Raw genomic sequence first — 20,267 nt, forward strand, 5'->3', positions numbered from 1 at the left:
GTTGGACGAGAGGGCCTGGCTCGCAATCTCCGTTCTAGTTCATCCCAAAGGTGTTCGATAGGGTTGAGGTCAGGGCTCTGTGTGGGCCAGTCAAGTTCTTCCACACCAAACTCATCCAACCATGCCTTTATGGACCTTGTTTTGTGCACTGGGGCACAGTCATGCTGGAACAGAAAAGGGCATCTCTGAACTGTTTCCACAAAGTTGGAAGCATAGAACTTTCTGAAATGTTAATGCATCAGCTTACCAAGACATTTTGGAATATATATATATATATATATATATATATATATATATATATATACACACACACATACACACATACATACATATATACATACATATATATTACATACACACATACACCTACGTAGTGCAAATTTAAATACAAATCTGTTATATACAGTGCAAGGAAATGTAATGGCAGAAGAGGTAGGATGTGTTGGATAATGTAAAAAGACTAAGCTGTGTATTAAACATTAATTATTGTTCAATGGGGCAGTTTTAACTGTTCATGACATGGATAGCCTGAGGGAAAGAGCTGTTCCTGTGCCTGATGGTTCTGGTGCTCAGAGCTCTGAAGCGTCGGCCAGAAGACAACAGTTCATAAAGGTAGTGGGCAGGGTGAGTGGGGTCCAGAGTAATTTTTCCAGCCTTTTTCCTCACTCTGGAAGTGTACAGTTCTTGAAGGGAGGGCAGGGGGCAACCAATAATCCTCTCAGCAGTCCGAACTGTCCTTTTGTAGTCTTCTGATATTTCTACTAAAGAAGAAATTAAATATGGTTCTGTTTTCCAACGTGCAGTACCATTTACAAACACAAATTTATACTCAATTACTTATACTTGATGCTTAAAAGTCAAAATGAAATCAAAATAGTCATGTGGACATTGACAAACATCCACTTCCAAACACACTTATAAATGCCTTTCAGATATCCTCCTCAGCACACGATACAGAATTTTTGTGTAAGTTTTGATCTCACTCTCACTGCCACCTAACCCGATGCCCAGGCAGTCAATCTCACCATGTGATTGACTCAGTTTGACTTACAAGGCTACCAATCAAATTACACTGCACTTTGATTAGCTGATCTGTCTCTGCTTTGACTCTCCCTAGAGATTCAGTCAACCTTTACTGGCTGTAATAAAAGATGACAGGTGTGAAATGCCACTAACACACTGTAGTGGCTGTCGGCCACTCGCAGACGGGTTTCGGGTCAGTGGATGAGCACTCCTCAAATCATTTTAAGAGAGCGCTATAAAAGTCTCTATTTACCCACTATTAAACATTAGATGTTTAGCATATGTGTAATTCAACAAGCTTATGATCTGGTCTTCAATCATTTGGCTTTTTATCAATCCCATTTAACATGCGATAAATATACTGTATATATTTTGGTGTGAGCTCAGGGTGACCTTATGGCCTAACTGCATTCATTTTAGTTCAAGCTGATGTATGTCATTTTTTAGATGTTAAAATTAGTTGTATCCAAGATGAATATGCAGAGATATCTATAAGTAAGCCATTTGTAGGTTAATTCACGTAAAAGTGTAACACTGACTCTGTGATGCTTTGAGAACGTTGCTCTGTACGTTTGAGTGTTCAGCCCAATTCAACAACCTTGACTCGACCAATTGTGTGATTCTGGGGTGGGTCCATCTGTTTGTACAACCAATGAAAGAAGTGGGGAGTTTTCTGGAATCTGTTTGAAAACAGGGATTATTTTTGCAATTGATCCTTGGCTGAGTCCCAACTTCTAAGCATTGCTGACCAATCCTATTTTAGCAAATGTTGCCGTGCACCATTTCTCTGACAACCATTTGATGGAAATTTACAGAATTGATCCAAAACATGTAAAAGACATTGTTGCTGGGTCACTTGTAATAGTGACACGAGATACCTAGAGAAGATTCACTGTACGTTTTTTTCTTTCTTTTAAAAAGATCTTTAATTAAACATGCTATGGATTGAACTGTGTCATTCCTCATCCCCAAATGAACATGAATAACATCAGCAAGGGCACCTACATTTGCTCCAAGGTAAATTAAAGCTAACATCATAACATAAATTCATTTACGTATTGATTCAGGTCAATGGTAAAGGCGATAGTAAATAAAGAGTTCACAGCATCATTGTGAGTGTGTTATGAGAAGTTATAAGCAGTTATTTTCTCTTACGCTAGTGTTATCAGGTGTATCAAATTATGCTTTTCTCTTTTTATGTGACTGTGATGATAATTTGCATCATAACATTAACAATTTACTTTGCAAAAAAGTCAAATAAATATGCTTTATAATGTCACTCTTCATTTCTAGCCCACGTAAGAATATTGTCGGTTCTGTTTGAGAATATTTAGCCAAAAATCGCGCTATTTAAGGCAATCTCTCATTCATTCCTATGGGGAGTTCTGCAGAGCTTGTCAGAGTGAGCAGCGGTAGCCAAGTGGGGCAGAGCTTAGCGAAGTGTCCGTTACATTTGCTTTTATACTACAGTTCAGCAAAAAATGTTTACATTTCGTACATTTCTTCTCTGTGTGCATCAAGCACAACCCACTCAAACAACTCGCACACAAGTGGTGTTTTGTTTGTAAATGAATCAGTGTTTTTTTTATTAATCTTTTAAGTGAACAACACATTCTCATTCACATCCATTTTCCAAGTGTTTTTAACACTTTGGTTAATGATCGCCACCTACTGGTGTAAATATGCTATCTCAAATTTGTGATGACAGATGGAAGTTTTCACTAGATTCCGGGCCGGCCCGTGGGATTGTGGGGCCATTGGTGAAATCAAGAAAATGGGCCCCACCGGTGTCAGTATTGTCATAACTTTAATACATCCATAAAACCACTTAATAATTAATAATAATTAATAATTAATTAATTAATAATTATATTTATTTATCACACATTATACATTTGCACATATACAGTGAAATTCTTTTTTTTTTTTTTTTACATATCCCAGCTAAGCTGGGGTCAGAGTGCGGGGTCAGCCATGATACAGCTTTCAAGTGAAAGCACTAAGATATATGCACTCTATAGCTCGGTAGATGACAAATAACGTGTCCAGGAACTTTTATTCCCCAAAATGAAGATTTTAGGTTACGTGAATCCATAGGTGAAAGTTTGTATTTTAGTTGCTGTGTCAAGTCAGAATTTCTTTACTATTTCAAGTTTTTCACCATTTTAGACACCTTTCAACTTTTTTCTGAAGGACAAATAAATAGTGTCTCAATTAAAATGAGATCATGGATCACTTTACAATGTGGTTCTATTTGTTAACAGTTAATGCATCAGGTATCATGAACTGACAAAGAACAATGTAATTTTACAGCATTTATTAATCACAATTAATGATAATTTATAAAAATACAATTGTTCATTGTATTTTCATGTTGGTTCATATTGTATTAAAGGAATAGTTGCCATCCCAGATGTGTCTGACTATCTTTCTTCAGCAGAACACAAATAAAGATTTTTAGAAGAAGATAGAGCTCAGTTAGGTCCTTATAACGAAAGTATACGGGTGCCAGCACTTTGACAGTCCAAAAATCACATTCAGTCAGCATAAAAGTAATCCACACGACTCCAGTCGATCAATGAATGTCTTCTGAAGCGAATCAATTAATCGGTTACCCAGCCTTTTAATTATCGTATCGCAAAATCCTCTAGATACAAATAGGGAAGCGTGCCAGTGCTGTTGGACATATGTGTGTATATATATATATATATATATATATATATAAGATCTGTATCCTGTATAGAGCTGCTCGATTATGGCAAAAATAAATTTTGGTCAATATTGAGATCACGATTATTGACGTGATTACTCATTGACTTTGGAAACACTATGCATTTATTGAACTTTAAAAAAAAAAAAACTTCTATTGTATTCAACATTTTCTGATAACAATATTTTCTTCTGCAGTATAGATCCTAAAGTAAATGTACGTTGTTTTAAGAGTTTTAGATATTATTTTGGAAAACAATCCAAAAAAGACAAATCAAAAATGTATTTTGTTCCAGTGTATAATGGGCTAAGACTACACTCTCACCTTTATTCACTTCGATCCAACTTTCTCTTCTAAATAGAGCTGCGTATCACCGATTTTCTTCATGGTAGATACACACAGTGAATGTGACGCATATATTAAGATTCACTACGTTGCGAGCCATCATGTTATAATCTAGCTGCAGCAAACACCCGCGAGTGACGAGCTTCCCCGCACCAGAGTGTACATCAGCTGTGAGAAGATTTAATCTCTTCCCCGATCACTTCACGCAACTCATAGACGCGGCACTGACTGCACAGAGAAACTTTTAATAAAGGATGCTTTACAGATATAACGCCAGGGTGTTTCATTGCAAAATGGAATGTGGCACAATAATCTCGATTATCTTGTTTTCATAATTGTTGGAAGCCAAAATCTTAAGTGAAAATAAATTTCGATAAATAGCCATGCCCTAATCCAGTATATGGGATATAGTGAATGTATTTGTCGCACACAGAATCAGCACAGTGCAACTCAAGTGTGTGTTGAGTCACACACACTCAAGTAGGTCATGTTTGCATGTTTCTGGGTCCCTCACTCTTGCTCTAAAGGCTTTGATTTGCCGTTGGTGTTCTGTGGCGTCATGTTGAAGCTATGTTTGACACTGCAAGGTGACCCACAGTAAGCCTGATACGCTGAGGATGACAGTCAGTGTGGTGTGGTCATTTCTCTGAGGGGATAGAGCTGTCTGTTTGTGTGTGATGTATGAAGTAGGGAAATGGAGGGGAGGAAGATGGATAAATAAAATATAACCGCAGCTTCACCCTTTACTTGCTTTGTTTCACTGTCCCTCTTTCTCTCAAAGAGCAAAGATGCTCTAGTAAAACACTTTCTCTTGTGGAGTTTTGAAAAAGATGTGTCTATTGTCTAATTTTTCTATGTTCTCTTTTGAAAGCTGAGGTATGCCATTTTTGCACCATTAGCGTCACCAAACAGAATTGCATAAATAACCAGTTTTCAGGCTCCAGAAAACTCCCCCCATCTTCCATAGGTTGTACAAACAGATAGTCCTGCCCCATACACACGTGTTTGGTTGAGCTAATGTTGCTGTGTCAGGCTGGACAGGCCATTCAAACAAACAGAGAACTGGTTTGACGACACCAAAGAATTACAGTGTTTACACTTTTAGGTAAAATCAGACTACAAATGCCTTACTTATGGTTGCATATTAAGCTTTGATACAAATAATTTTAACATCTAAAAAAATTATGGGCCACAGATGAGCAGGTTGTGACATCTGCTGGCGGCCTGTCTTCCCTGGAGCCGTGGCGAGTGTGAAGTGGAAGGCGGCCCGGTATCCATGCTCGTCGGCCACTGTGTGGGTCCGGCACACATCTAACTCAACCGGACCCTTCCCGCTCTGCTCCTGGATCTGTGAGGATGCTAGTGTGTGCACACAAGGAGATAGAAGCCAGCTGCCCAAGAAGAGGCGCTCTCTGCGTTTTGATGACAGCGTCGATGAGGTGCCTTTCAATTCAGGTGTGCCTCATCAACGCTGCCTCAACGAGGCTTATTAATTATCCGACTCTTCTCCCGCCCAGCTCCCGTCATGGGTCTGGCTGAAGGACAGCCCTAAAAGGCGTGGAGACGATGACGAGAGGGAGGGGCGGGTCATTCCGCCACATATATTTACTTCACCACACAATCATTTTTTTTCAGTGTAAATTGTCAGATTAAAACATGAATGGAGGGTATTTTTGCCATGTTAAGTTTGTGACTTCGTATAAGTGGCTGAGATATAGCAACCCCACATGACAAGCTCATGTACACAGTTGAGAAACTATTGTGAAGTCCACATTTACACACACATGCATTTGTTGTATGAAATACACAACGTAAACATATTTGCTCTGTGATGCATCCCCAATGCATTCTATGCCCATGGTTCTTAAAAGGCTACTGTATATTTCAAAAGATTGTTTTGATAAATTGGTTTATAGTGCATTTTTCACAGAGTTCAGCATGTGCTATGTGGCAAAGATAGGCTCCCTGGCAAATTCTCACACTGCCACTTCTGGGACACTGCGCTGCTTACGCATTCAGTGACAATGCAGTAATCTATTTATATGGGTGCTGAAATGAACATGCAACGGTCACACCCCCGCAGATGCAGTATTTGTGAAACTGCTTTTTTCCATTATATGATCCAATTCTTTGGTTTCTTCCTATAATGTTGGAAATCAAGTGGATGGAATATTACATATTAAATATATGAATTTTTTTTTTTTTTTTTTTTTTTTTCTCCATCAGAATCCTTCACTGCAGACCACAAACCGCTGATGGGTGAAGCTCCAGAGGTGAGAGGATTTTTCCTTGGCTGCGGCTTCAACAGTGCTGGTAGGACACAGAGCTCACATAAACACACACACACACACACACACCTTTCCCTTGAAGTTGACCTGTGTCAGATGAGTTATTTCACCTTGTGGCTCTGCAGAGTTCACATGCATAGTTCACCCCCACCAACTCTCCATGTACATGCCACCTACTCAAGGTCGACACGTTTTGAACTCTGACCCCTGCGTGTTCAATATTTAAGAGATCCAGCAGTTGTGGCTTTCTCATGCCTTGCTCTCAAAGTGCCTAGTTTATAGACATTTCTGAAGAAAATATCTAAAAGAAACAAGTAAATCAGAGTTATGATTGTAAATACTATCTAGTGTTGGGAAAAAATTGAATATTCTCGATTCGATTTTGCTGGCAATATAAAATTAAGCAACTTCGTGAATATCGCAAGTTTGATTCATTCATTTGATATGGCAAGTTTGATTCATTTGCGCGAGTCCATTTCAATTAATCAATTTAAATCTCTAATTCAACTATTGATTTGCGTCATCACTCACAAATGTTTGTGTATACTTAGTGAAAAGTAATAGTGTGGAAAACATGCCTTGCTGTTTGTTTGAAATGTTTCTTCTGATTGAAAAAAAATATCCTTTTAAACTATTTCAGAGTAAATGCATAAATATCGATTTACCAGCCCTGATTACATTGCATTTAAACAGAAGATAAATAGTGATTGCAAAGGGAATATAAGAGGTGGTTGTTGTTGTGTTTTTTGGGACATAGCTGGTCGTGATTTTGAAGGTTGGATGAAACTCATTCCGGCTCTAGAGTTACGCTGATCGTGCTCCGTTTGAGCGGGTCACCTTGCAGGTGTTCAGAGCTGCTGACGGACATACATAAGCTATAGGAATCAAAATCAGATATTATATACATGCATACTTTTTTTTTATGACACATTGATTTCTGATCTCAGCGTGCAAAATGTATTTCCTGAAACAGAACAAGTATGAGAGGCTGTGATTATTTGAAATACATCACCAGTCAAAATTAGCAAATACTCATTATTACTTTACGCAACATTGAAATAGTAGTAAAGTCATTACATTTGATGAAATTACTGGAAGTATGGAAATTATGTAGAACAAAACATTGAAAAAAATCAAAACTATGTTATAGCTTCTTCAAAGTAGCCACTATTTGTCTAGATTACAGTGCTGCACACTCTGGGCATTCTCTCAATCAACTTCATGAGGTGCCACCTGGCATACTTTTTGAACAGTATTAAAGCAGTTCCCATGTATGCTGGACACTTTTCTGTCATGCTCCAGTCTAACTCCTCTATAAACAATTATAATAATGATAAAACTTGTCCGCATACAGCCCAGTATTTCAAGACATGCGGTCAATTTGTGTCTTTGCGCGTCTTCGGCAAATGCGCCTGCCATTGACTGTACTCACAAAGTCGAAGTGCACATGCGGCAAACATGGTAGTTTGAAAGGCTGATTGCTCGACCATGCGGAACGGCACATGGAAAAACTAAGTATACCCTAACCTAGTTTTGAAAAGACATTCAGACATTGGAACAACTCAAAGGCACGGTCGCATTTACCTTTGCACGGCAAAATTCTGCGGGCAAAGAGGGCGTGGGTGGCCACTGAGGGCATGTTAAACCAGCAAAAAATAAAATAAAACTAATTGTCAAGTAGTCTCTTTTTTTTTTTTTTTTTTTTTATGCATTAAAAAAATTAACTTTAGTCTGAGAGTGAAGACGCTTCTAGCAACTCAAGCTCGATTTTGTGTGTCGTTGCATTCTGAATTGTCATTAATAACACAATGCAAGTGTGCAGTGCATTTTCAGTGTTGCTGAAATGAGCACTATTTAGCAAACTTTAGAGTTTTCTTTTTCAAGTCAACTACTATCATGACGGAGCAATAGTTAAAAGAGAATATTGCTGAGCAAGTCAATAAATGTACCTAATGATACATCCGGTTTTATGGCTCACTTACTTTTGATGATAACTCTATCGCACCCTTGCATACAATGGTTTGTTACTGCCACAGTATGGCAATACTCACTTCAAGTATGTTTAAACAGACCTTGTGTTGGCAATGCCTTGTCCAAGCCCTCAGGTCTGTATTCACATACTTGTATAAAGTATGTTTCTGGCCTTCGTCTACAAATATATTTTAAGATTGTAAGCATAAGCCTTTAAATCAAAAGGTCTTTTAAGCAAATGTTCACCCTAAAAAAAAAAAAAGGTTTTTTCATGATTTACACACTCTCATGTTGTTGCAAACATGTTTATTTTTCCATAAAACACAAATGTAAATGTTTTGTTTTGAAGAATGGTTACCTAGCACTTGCCATACTGTATTTTGATCACAGCTGTCAAGCTCTAAAAAAAAATAAAAAAAAGGACAAAACGCACAATAATAGTAGTCCATATGAGTGATGCGCTATTTTCCAAGTCCTCTGAAGCAATAGGATAGTATTGTGAGACTAAGACAGAAATTTAAGTCGTTATTCACTGATAATCTTGCCTATGCCAAAGGTCACGTCTAGTACGTGTCCGGATTAAAAAATGGTGTCTCAACATCACTGATGGCAAAACGACATTGGTTCTAAATTGTGTAGTAAGATTTTCAGTGAACTACTCCTGTAGCATAGTGACAAACATAAATTCAGTCAAGTATACGTTATAAAAACTTTTGACTCAATCATGAATCATAACATTTGTCATGAAATATACAGTTTTGCTCTAAGAGAAAAATGGGATGGTAATGTACAATTCTAATACAGTGAGATAGCAATAAACATTCATTATATGAATGTCAGAGCTGTATTGAAAAGTGTTTAAAGTGTTTAGCCTGGTACTTGGGTCTGATTGCATCAGAGCTGTGTGATGGTCACTGTGTGTGTGCATGTACTGGAATGGATAGGATTTCATCAGTATTCATGACCACGGAGATGTCCTTCCCTGCTGCTTCCAACATGTCCTGCCATTTGTCTTCAGTCCAGTTATTCCCTGTCTCTCGCTGTCATCCACTTGTTTAGTGCAACCATCACATCATTGAATAGGGGCAGATAAATATGGAGAAGTGAAACTCGTCTCGATAAGAGTTTTAATACTGGTTAAATGGTGTAGCCGTTTATCTGGTGTGTGTTTGTGTGTGTGTGTGTGTGTGTGGTAGGAGAAGGTTAATCTGAGGCAGATGGTGACCCCTCAGTGATGTGATTGCTGAGAGCCGCTACCTTTCTGGAGAGAACACATGTTCTGTTCCACAACCTTGGCAGAATTTAAGTGCATCATAGGCAAGCTCCTCATGCAAAGACTGTTCCAAAAGGTAGGCAGCATAATTATGCTGCCTGATTTGGCCAAATTTTAAGACAGCATTGCATTTATCCTTTGGAGAAAAAGTTGGTGGGCAAGTCTAGAGAGTGAATATGTGTTTATTGAATATGTGTTCCGGGTCAGAAATGACCAGCCATTGGAAATGAATGGATTGGACTACAAAATACAGAAATATTGGCCACATTCACACAGCAGCAGAATACGGTTGTGAGACCTGAAAATTTGAGTCAGTTCGGTTATAGAATGTGGTTAAAATAACCATCCTGTGTGTGAACGTAACCGTATTAAGCACTCAAAACAGAGTGCTTAATACGGTTACGTTCACACACAGGATGGTTATTTTAACCACATTCTATAACCGAACTGACTCAAATTTTCAGGTCTCACAACCGCATTCTCTGCAAACCTGTGCCATGTGAACGGAACCATTAAGTGTTCAGGAGCATCCCAGTCCTTTAGATGACCACATATGTGGATGTGTGTTTGCACACACAAAGTCCTCGGACATGTGCACACACTAACACACTCACTCACACACACATAATGTGTGTTGAGCGCCCTTTTGTGCATCATCTTTCCATGTACACTCTTTGAGGAAGGTTTCAAGATCTACTTATCATATTATGTTATGTTTGGGCTCGTTTGAATCGGGATAGTCTGCTGTAAGTTACGATATGTCATTGTCTATGTTATATGTTTCAGGAAAACGTGACAAAAAGACACTGTTTATCATATTTATATAATATAGTGACACTAAATCTCACTGCAATTTGGCCTCTGAGTGAAATTTCTTCATTGCATTCTACTAATTGAGACCTTTCCAATGATATATAACACATGGCTATCTCATCTTTTTTTTTATGGTTTTACCAATTCTGAATATAATTGTTGTGGTAACAAATTTGCAAATGATGATAACGAAACAGTTCTTATTTATCAGAAAATTAAAAAACATTATTTAAGAATTGGTAGGATCAGCTTCATGCATTGTAAAGTCCAGATTCTAAGCTTTAAAATAACACCTGTTTTGTTCAGATCAAGCAAGTGTTTATTAAATTATTATGTAATTATATAATTATATAAAAACATTTATTTATTTTTTCCTGCAGGGAGTGCCCCCCACTAGCCCGAGCTGAGCTCAGTTCAATGAATAAAAATATATATTTTTTAAAATATGTTAAAAAAATGAGTACAAAACCTGTCATAATTACTAAAAAAAGAAGTTGATAAGAACAATCTAATGCAATATCTTGTGATATTATATGCAATATGAGAGATTTATAAACAATCTTAGTGGGCCGGTCATTTTTGACCGGGAACACAAAATGTGTTGGCAAAAAACAGATACAACACAAGGGTTAAAGTTGTTTGATTAAAAGTGTAAAACAATACATTTTAAGTTTATTGCAAAATATTTCATTATATACAAAAATGTAAGTAGTTTGAAAGTGTAGGGAGACTACACTGTAATGATGGAGATGGACGTGTTTGACCATTGCGTCGCACCATGAGTGCTGCGACACGTCAAGTTAAAAACAGCTTAACTTTTAAAAACGTGTGTTGAGATCCCTGCTTTCTATTCCATTCTTTCCCCTTCAGCCCCCATCACTCTCTCGTTTTCATCCCCTTGCTTTCTTTCTCATCTCCTCTGATATTTACAGAAATACCGCTAGTGATTTGTCCACTGCTCTGATGAAGGAAGAGAACTGATGTGGCTGTATGTGTGTGTAAGTGTGTGTATCCTGAGAGGAAAATATAGAGGGGAAGTATAGCCTCATGGCAGCATTAACTCATGTAAGGTTTAACTCTCATTAAGGCCAGCTGCAGCTCAACAGAGACTAAAGTTTGAATGTATCTGCAGTCATCTGGGAAGGGTCATGTTCCTACACTCTTTAGAAAAAAAGAGGAGTCCTCTGATGCATATTGCCCCCCAAAAATGGCAAAAGATTGCTAAAATCACCAGTTCCAATCTGATTGGCTAGCTTCTAAGACATTTCCTGGAATAAGGCTGTACATTTTTATCAGTCTGCCTGGAAACAAAATAATGTTTTTACAATGAACACTTCCAAGGAAGAATTATTCACTAGATTTTCCAAAGTTTGCAAGGTTTGGTACAGAATCTTTTAAGGATATTCAAAAGTTTTGTTTGAGACACTTAGTAGCAAGTGCTATTAATACCCTTGGCTGAGTTGGAATATCAGAGCCTCCAAGACCCAGATCCAGACCAATAACAGACCCTTCAAAATTCAGACCAATAACTTACCCCCAAGTCCATTTAATGAACTATAACAGAGAAAATACTGCATTTGTTGCATTATGTTGCTTGTCGAGACCGTTTTTCAGAGGCATGAAATTCATTGGAATACTTTTATATGGTGAAGACACCATGCTGACTAGTGGTTGAGGTAATTATCATATTTATAAAACAAGAAATAAACTGAGCTCATGTCTGAGACCATAAGCCAAGACCCCAATACAGATCAAGACTTCAACTGACCCAGCCACATATCAAAACACAGAAAAATGAAATCCACATCAAGAACATATTTATGTGTAGCCTACAAGATCAAGACTCCCAACTCTTCAAACTTTGAACACACCTGCATATTCTGCTTTGAGTTATGTCCAATGTTGTTTCATGTTTCAGATTTACCCATCCCTAAACACCAACTGTGGTTGATCGCTTTCTGTGTCGGTCTGATGGTTTCTTTATGCCTAAAGGTTTGGGTATACTTTGTTCTTCCATGTGCCATTCTGCACAGTCGAGCAATCAGTCTTTCAAACTACCACATTTGACGCATGTGCACTTTGACGACTTTGTGAGTACAGTCAACGGCAGGCGCATATGCCGACGCAAACTGACCGCGTCTTGAAATACTCGGTTGCATGCGGACAGTACGCGTGGACTGTGCTGCTACTGTGCGCGAGACATGCCAAAGTATACTTTGGCCTTAAATGGGCTTTTGGCCAGAATAATCTGTAATGTGGACCAGACTTGATGCTGATAGTCAAAAGTCTGGCTACACATGATTAGAAAGGCTGGGATATGGCATAGGGAATGCTGTATGGATGAAATATAACTTGGTGCTTTTTCTGAGTTGCAGTATAATGCCTTTTTGGTAGCTTAATTCTTCTTGAATAATTAATTATTTGGGTGACTGACAGACCACACAAAGAATGGAATAGTGAAGGAGGGTTCCATTGAATCATAGGGCATTGCTTTCAATTACTGTTTTAGTTCTCAGCTTATATTGGGTGTGACTGTTGGTGAGGGCTTGACATCTGTTCTGGAGAAGAGGAACATTATTGATAATGTGTAAAATGCACACACTGAAGGCAGTGCAAGTCAAATGGCCAGTTAGATGAAGAATAGATTTCTGAAGAAAATGTGAGTGGTGCCATGATGCTAGGTTGCTTGGCTCTTTTGGGTGGTTGCTAGTCGGTTACTTATTTGCCTGATATAAAGAGTAAAAAAAAGTTTCCATTATATTCTGGTCTCTAGATAGATCCTTTAATCAGTATGTTTATATGCACTTTCAAAATTGAGTTCGGTCAGACAAAGACCGTTCATCTTTTGAAATGTCATGTAAATAACATGATTAACAATTTTTGCAAGTCGAACTAACAGACTTAGATAATGCAATTGTAGCTCAGCATTGTTCAACACGTATACACGTTAGAGGTCTGCACGGGCCTTAAAATGAAACCCGACACGTACCCGAGACTGTGACCCGAAATGTAACGTCAGATTTTAAGCCCGAACCCGACCCAAACCTGAAATCACTCTCTCTTTATAATTTCTTCTCCAAGCAGGTATTGTTGCAATAGGCTGTATTTTATGTAAGCATTGTAGGCAACATTCATAACCGTATTGTAACGGTAAACATACACAGTTTTAGCAAGGCACGGTGGCCCCTCAGCACACCAGAGCAGAAGGGAACGAAACATTGGCTGACTGTTTATCAAGCGCCAAACTTTGCTTGGCGAAGAGCAATCTGGAATCATGTGCAACAGTATAACAGTCACAAAGTCCTTTTTGCAGCCTGAACTTTCAGAACGTTGAAACTTTGTGACACCTGCAATAAAAGACAAGCTAGACACAGTGCTATAAATGAAACTGAACATAGGTGTCTGGTCATACTTTTTGAAAAGTTATTTTTAACTTGACACGGTGTCTAAAATATGTGCAGGTCTTGTGTGAGATGCTGACGAAACAGTGAGATGTGGTGCAACAACATGTGTTTACATAGAAAAACAATGGAAAAACAGAGCAGATGTGTGCAAAAACACATTAAGTGTAAAAGTGCATGTGTGAAACAAGTTACGTAGGCCTGTTTATTTTTTCTTTAATTTCAAACCTGACCCAAACCCGAAGTCATACTTGGGAAAAACTGACCCAAACTCAGCCCGAAACCTGGCGGTGTCTCGGGTCCCATCGGGCCCGGGTTGGGATGCAGTCCTCTAATACATGTTAACTGGACCACAACTATCCGAGTACTCATGCTATAAAAGACAGAGGAATCATGGGCAACTTGTTTTTTAACAGTTTCTCAGTTGATGTCCTTCCCTCAAATATTCGAATACGAATTGTTTACTATCCACTTGGTGAAAAGTCGTATCGAATTGCTTAAATCAAGAGAGCCGCCTTAACTTGGCAGTGTACAGAAAGACACCTTAAGGAACCTTCATTGAAAAAGTTAAAGGGTTAGCCAATTCAAGTTTTAAACGTTTCTAATAGGGCTGTGAATCGATATTTTTTTTTTAAACTAATTAATCACACAGTTTACTGTGATTAATCATGATTAATCGTGATTAAATTATAGTGCATGACACATTACACCAAACGTTAAAAAAATCATCATAAATATTTTACTTTGTCTCAAAGAACTTGTAAGAGATTGGTTGGTCGTCATTTATTTTAATTATTTAAATATGTACATGTTACAATGCTCAGTGTTTTTTCATAATAAATATATATATATATATATATATATATATATATATATATATATATATATATATATATATAATGTGGATAGAGTTAATTAGATATATTTTTGCAGGTATCAATCTTTAATACAAGTATATGTATACATGCCATAAAATCAGTGGACATGTTGTAATTAAAAGGCAAAATCTTATGGTGTTTTACAGCAGACTTTTTTTAATAATTGGATCAAATGGGCAGATTCAATTCATATCAAACTTGTCAAGAGAAACTTAAGTGTACATTGTCAGTGCATTATTAGACACTATACATACAGATATAAAACATTGAATGCTGAAGTTTAATTTGCTGAAATTTAAAATCTCAAAAACTGTTATTTTCTCTGGCTGCCGTTCAGTCTCTATAAGTATACCTGACTGCAGTTTGCTGAACGGCCAGGCCGGGTCTCTTTCTCACACGCTGGGTCTCTCTTTCGCAGTTTTGCTTGTGACACAGGTTCAGATGAAAGTCAGTGAGCATTTTTGGCTGATGCCAAGAGATACGGCAGCTTGCCCATAACTCTCACACACCTGGTTCACCGCTTGCAGGTGAAGTCTCCATTCTCCTTACAGTAAATCCACTCACGTGTTTATTATGCCCGGGACACGTAATGAATAAGCATGCACCGCTTTACACAGTCAGTTTCTGTGTTAGGATGTGCAGTTGAGTCGAGTGTGTACCTCCTGAACATTTATATATGCCAATTTTAGCCACAGAAAGTGGGGAAACACATTAGTGGCATTTCGCCATTGTACAAAAGTGTCTGGGTTTGTTCCTGGCAGGCGGCAGATGCCTTAACCCCACCTTAATCGGAGGCTGAGTGACCTGCCAGGAATGACTTGGGACACCTTTCTCCTATTACATGAAGTTTCAGGAAGTAAAAAAAAAAACGGACACTGTGTTAATGCCGTTAATTTTTTTAAACATGTTAAAACAAAATTAGCGCAGAAATTAACGTGTAAAATTTTCCAGCCCTAATTTCTAATTTTCCAAAACTTTTGCCAACAGGAACACCTTTCTGCTTGTCATGTGAATTGCTCTGTGTCCATACTACAACTGTCAAAGTGTTGTGCACCTCAGTGTCTCTCTGCTTTGCTGTAAGAACTCATGAAATGTTCCACCCAGCATGTGGGAGATGAACATTGTAAGATGAAGTAGCAACATGGCATGCATCCATTAATCAATGACTATGTGGTAGCTGACTAATGTTAATGATGTCATCAGCCAGCTAACGAGCTAAAAGTCCTTAAGAGACACCACCACCACCTCTGTATGGCTCTTACACTCCCAGATTGTGTTGTTCATTCATTGAATGCCTCCCTCTCCCTTCTGATCTGTCTATCCCTCTGTTCTCTCACATTTCAACATGCCCTTCAATCCTCCTTTGTATTCCTCTACAATTTGATCTTCCAATTCATCCATGTCTTGTCTCTGAAGCCTTGTCCTGTCTCCTCAAAGCTCAGTCTGAAAGCACAAATCTTCGGGCTGTCATTCTTTATATACTGATTGACAGTGATCAGTCACTGTGTTCGTAGAAGGACCCAGGGAAGTACTTTGTAGCATGTTAAATGGTATGCTTAGGTTTGTACATGTGTTTGACTGATTTGACAGAAAAAGGATAAGGTTGATGGACATTTATGAATATGACAAGGAAGACATGTATGACTGAGGTGTGGTTTGTCATTTGGTTGGCAGGTATGATGCTGGGGGGAGGATGTGGAAGGGAACTGGCTCATTGGATCATCCATGGACGTCCCGAGAAAGACATGTATGGATATGATATCAGGTATGGTTGTGTGTGTGTGTGTGTGTGAACTTTTTTTGTGTGCACTTCTTTCAACCCCAGATAGATCTATATAGCAAATATCACTGCAGTTGATCTCACTGAGTTTGTGTATCACAGTTTATCTTCACAATCCATCTAATTCTCACATAAACATGTACTGATCAGTAATCAATCAAGGAGGTGCAAAGGTTGCTTGTCTTTTGTTAAAATGTGTTCCTTGTTTCTCTAATTATGTTCTTTGAGTTCTGATTCCAATTCACTTAATGATTCCAGGTTCGGGGCGTGGGTAGCTCAGCAAGTATTGATGCTGACTACCACCCCTGGAGTCGCGAGTTCGAATCCAGGGTGTGCTGAGTGACTCCAGCCGTGTCTCCTGGCCCGGTTGCTAGGGAGGGTAGAGTCACTTGGGGTAACCTCCTCATGGTCGTGATTAGTGGTTCTCGCTCTCAATGGGGCACGTGGTATGTTGTGCGTGGATCGCGGAGAATAGCATGAGCCTCCACATGCTGTGAGTCTCCGCGGTGCCATGCACAGCGAGCCACGTGATAAGATGCGCGGATTGACTGTCTCAGAATCGGCAACTGAGACTTGTCCTCCGCCACCCGGATTGAGGTGAATAACCGCGCCACCACGAGGACCTAGTAGGTAGTGGGAATTGGGCATGCCAAATTGGGGAGAAAATGGGATTAAAAAAAAAAATTAATTTTATTCCAGTTCCTTAATGATTCATTTATCATATAAAATGTGTCCAATATATAGTTTGATATACTGTAGTATAACTATATACTAAACTAAAATACTACACAAAAATGACTAACACTATTTTTGGTAATACATTTTTATGTTTTATATTTAAAAAAAACTGTTCATAACAACAAATCTCTGTCACGAATGTCTATCTTTACCTACACATTTTAATATGAATTAGTCGGTAAATGGTTGGACATGCCGAAAGTAATGACTGTTCTGACTAATTCAGTGAGCAAGTTAGTAGACTGATTCAAACCAATTGTTTGTGTGTTTGAGGCTGATTTGTGTTTTTATACTGATTTATTAAAAACAACTGGCTCATAAGAGTCCATCATTTCTGAATCATACTACACTGGTCATTCTGTATGTGTGTTATTGTGAGCGACCAGCAGAGACAACATTTCTTGTCTAGTTCTCTTTTTATTATTTTGTGGCGCCCAGTTTCATTGATATTCAATTCAGACTGCAAGCTCACAACTCAGCTAAAACATACAATAATTTCTTTTGTTGTGGCACTGTAGATTCAGGCCACATCCACACTAATATTTTTCCGGTTAAAAATGCATCGATTTGCACTACCTGTACACACTAGAACACCATTTTCCTCCCCCAAAAATACAGCATTTCAAAAGCACTCTTCATTACCACATTCTTTGGAAGACGATGACACTTGGAAACTGAGAACTGACTTTTCAAACTAAAATGGATTAGTGTGGATGTGGCCTCAGATTGTTGAGTGTTTTATTACTGTTTTCATCCACATCTGCATTAGAATGCAGACATTCAAGAACCATTGATGGAATTAAACATCATCAACAAAATCATTTGGTTCGCATGTGTTTTTTGTTTGTTTGTTTTTCTTTTAAATGGACACAGTTCTAAGTAAGAATTGGTTCTCAATTCCCAACCATACATGTGTCTTATCCCCAAGGGGCATTATAAACACTGCACATGGGTTCTGTTAACATGCCATGCCCAACTGCCCTTACAAGTAATGATTCCTCCCAAAGTGTATGTCTGTGAATGGACCATCATGACACCCAGCTCAGGGAATCAGATGAGTGGTATTATCAAGGTCAGCTGCCATTACAAAGGGCAGCAAACTCTGAACTGAGCTGTCATGCTCCAGAGTTAAAATATATGTGTGTTCCTTATTGCTTTTCTCTTTTTCTCCATCTTAGGCGGTTCCATCACTCCCTGACCGATAACAACCGCTGGATCAGAGAGCGAAGTCACGAGTCATATGCCAAAAACTATTCAGTGGTTTTCCCCTTCGACGAACCTCTGGCCAGCCGCAACATGAGGAGAGACTCCCTTCACCAGGTTCTGCCCTATTCATCCATCTGTTTTACTATGTTATCATTCATGCTAATCAAATATCATTTCTTATACTTTCAGAATAGACCATAAAAAACAACATATATTATTAATACTTAAATAGTACATTTTATTTTGCCCCTGAGGTCCACTTATGATGTTAGCCAAGGTGTTTTAACCAAGATTTTTTGATAAACTGTTAAGATCTGATAAATATGATTAAATCTTGTTAAAAATAAACTTTAGCTGCCTTTTTCTAACATTGGGATCCTTCGGGAGGATATGCAGAGCGGCAGGTGCTACAAACAGCCAGGTGCAGTGCAGGGTTTTGAAAACCTTCTCGTATTCTACTCTTATCATTAGTTCTTCTGGTATTTAGGAATAATTGTATATACTTACTCCTTATTATCTCACCGAGACTGGGAAGGTCAAGTTTCTGAACACTGAAAAGGCAATGTTGATGTAAATATGGACAGTCATATGTTTTATTTCAGAAAATCTATGAAAGTTTTATTTCTAATGATATGACCTCTTTAAGGACAAATAATTTGAAATGTCACCCGGTTTAAAAGTCTAATTTAACTAAGCATGAAAGTATGACATATTTGAAATATTCACCATGAGTCTGATCCCCAATTTTCATAATTTGTTGAAAAAATGTAAAAACCTGATTGAATTGTTAGGCACCCAAAAAAATAAAAAATTGATCTAGCCTTTGAATGAAAAAAATAAAATAACGGACAATAGCAGTTTTTGATACTTACGACAGTGTTTTAGCGCCATGTTAAAATAAAACAAAATAAAGATTTAGAGATTAAAATTGCAATGTTTTGATACAATCTCATAATAGTCCTTTTATGAGAATTAAGTCAAAGTTTTGAGAATAAATTTGTATCATTATGAGATTATAGTAATGTTTTGGAAATTAAGTCGTAATTTTATGAAAATAAAGTTGTAGCATTATGAGAACAAAGTAGTAATGTTTTGAGAATAAATTCCAAATTACAAGAATAAAGTCATAGTATTATGAGAGTAAAGTAGTAATATTTTTAGGATGTTATAACTAAATTGTAGCATTACTAGATTAAAATAGTAATGTTTTGAGAATAAAGTCCAAATTCCGAGAATAAATTATGAGATTACAGTACTGTAGTAATGTATTGACAATCAAGTTGTAGCATTATGAGATTAAAATAGTACTGTTTTGATAATAAATTTCAGATTACTAGAATAAAGTCGTAGCATTCAAATAAAATAAAAAATCAAATCACTTTTATTGTCACACAACCATATACACAAGTGCGATAGTGTGTGAAATTCTTGGGTGCAGTTCCGAGCAACATAGCAGTCGTGACAGTGATGAGACATATACCAATTTACAATAAACATCAGATTTACACAACACAATTTAAAATCTAATATACACATAATTACAACACAATATACAAATAATAACATACAATGTACATTATACAATACATACAATATAGAATGCACATTATACATTTAAAAAATAGTATATATAGTATATATAAAATGTACAGTAGGTTGTATTGTACTGTATTGACATTCAGGCTGTCGGTTGATAGTCAGTTGCCAGTATGTTGTTAAGAGAGATATAATTATGACAGTGCAGTGTGAGATAATAAGATTAATAAAGTGCAGTGCTGATGTATATTGATCATGAGAGATCAAGAGTTCAAAAGTCTGATTGGTTGGGGGAAGAAGCTGTC

At 37.7% G+C, this 20,267-nt stretch overlaps 1 protein-coding gene across 1 annotated transcript in view; it reads left to right on the top strand.

The window, feature by feature from the left end:
* The window catches only part of sardh (sarcosine dehydrogenase), a 108,674-nt gene that overhangs the window by 22,242 nt on the left and 66,165 nt on the right, over window positions 1–20,267 (top strand). The window contains exons 9-11 of the mRNA XM_051684515.1: window positions 6,305–6,391; window positions 16,377–16,467; window positions 18,399–18,540. Coding sequence (XP_051540475.1) covers window positions 6,305–6,391; window positions 16,377–16,467; window positions 18,399–18,540 — 320 coding nt within the window. The remainder of the gene's footprint in view (window positions 1–6,304; window positions 6,392–16,376; window positions 16,468–18,398; window positions 18,541–20,267) is intronic.

Source organism: Myxocyprinus asiaticus, chromosome 42 (assembly GCF_019703515.2).
Source record: "Myxocyprinus asiaticus isolate MX2 ecotype Aquarium Trade chromosome 42, UBuf_Myxa_2, whole genome shotgun sequence".
NCBI lineage: Eukaryota > Metazoa > Chordata > Actinopteri > Cypriniformes > Catostomidae > Myxocyprinus > Myxocyprinus asiaticus.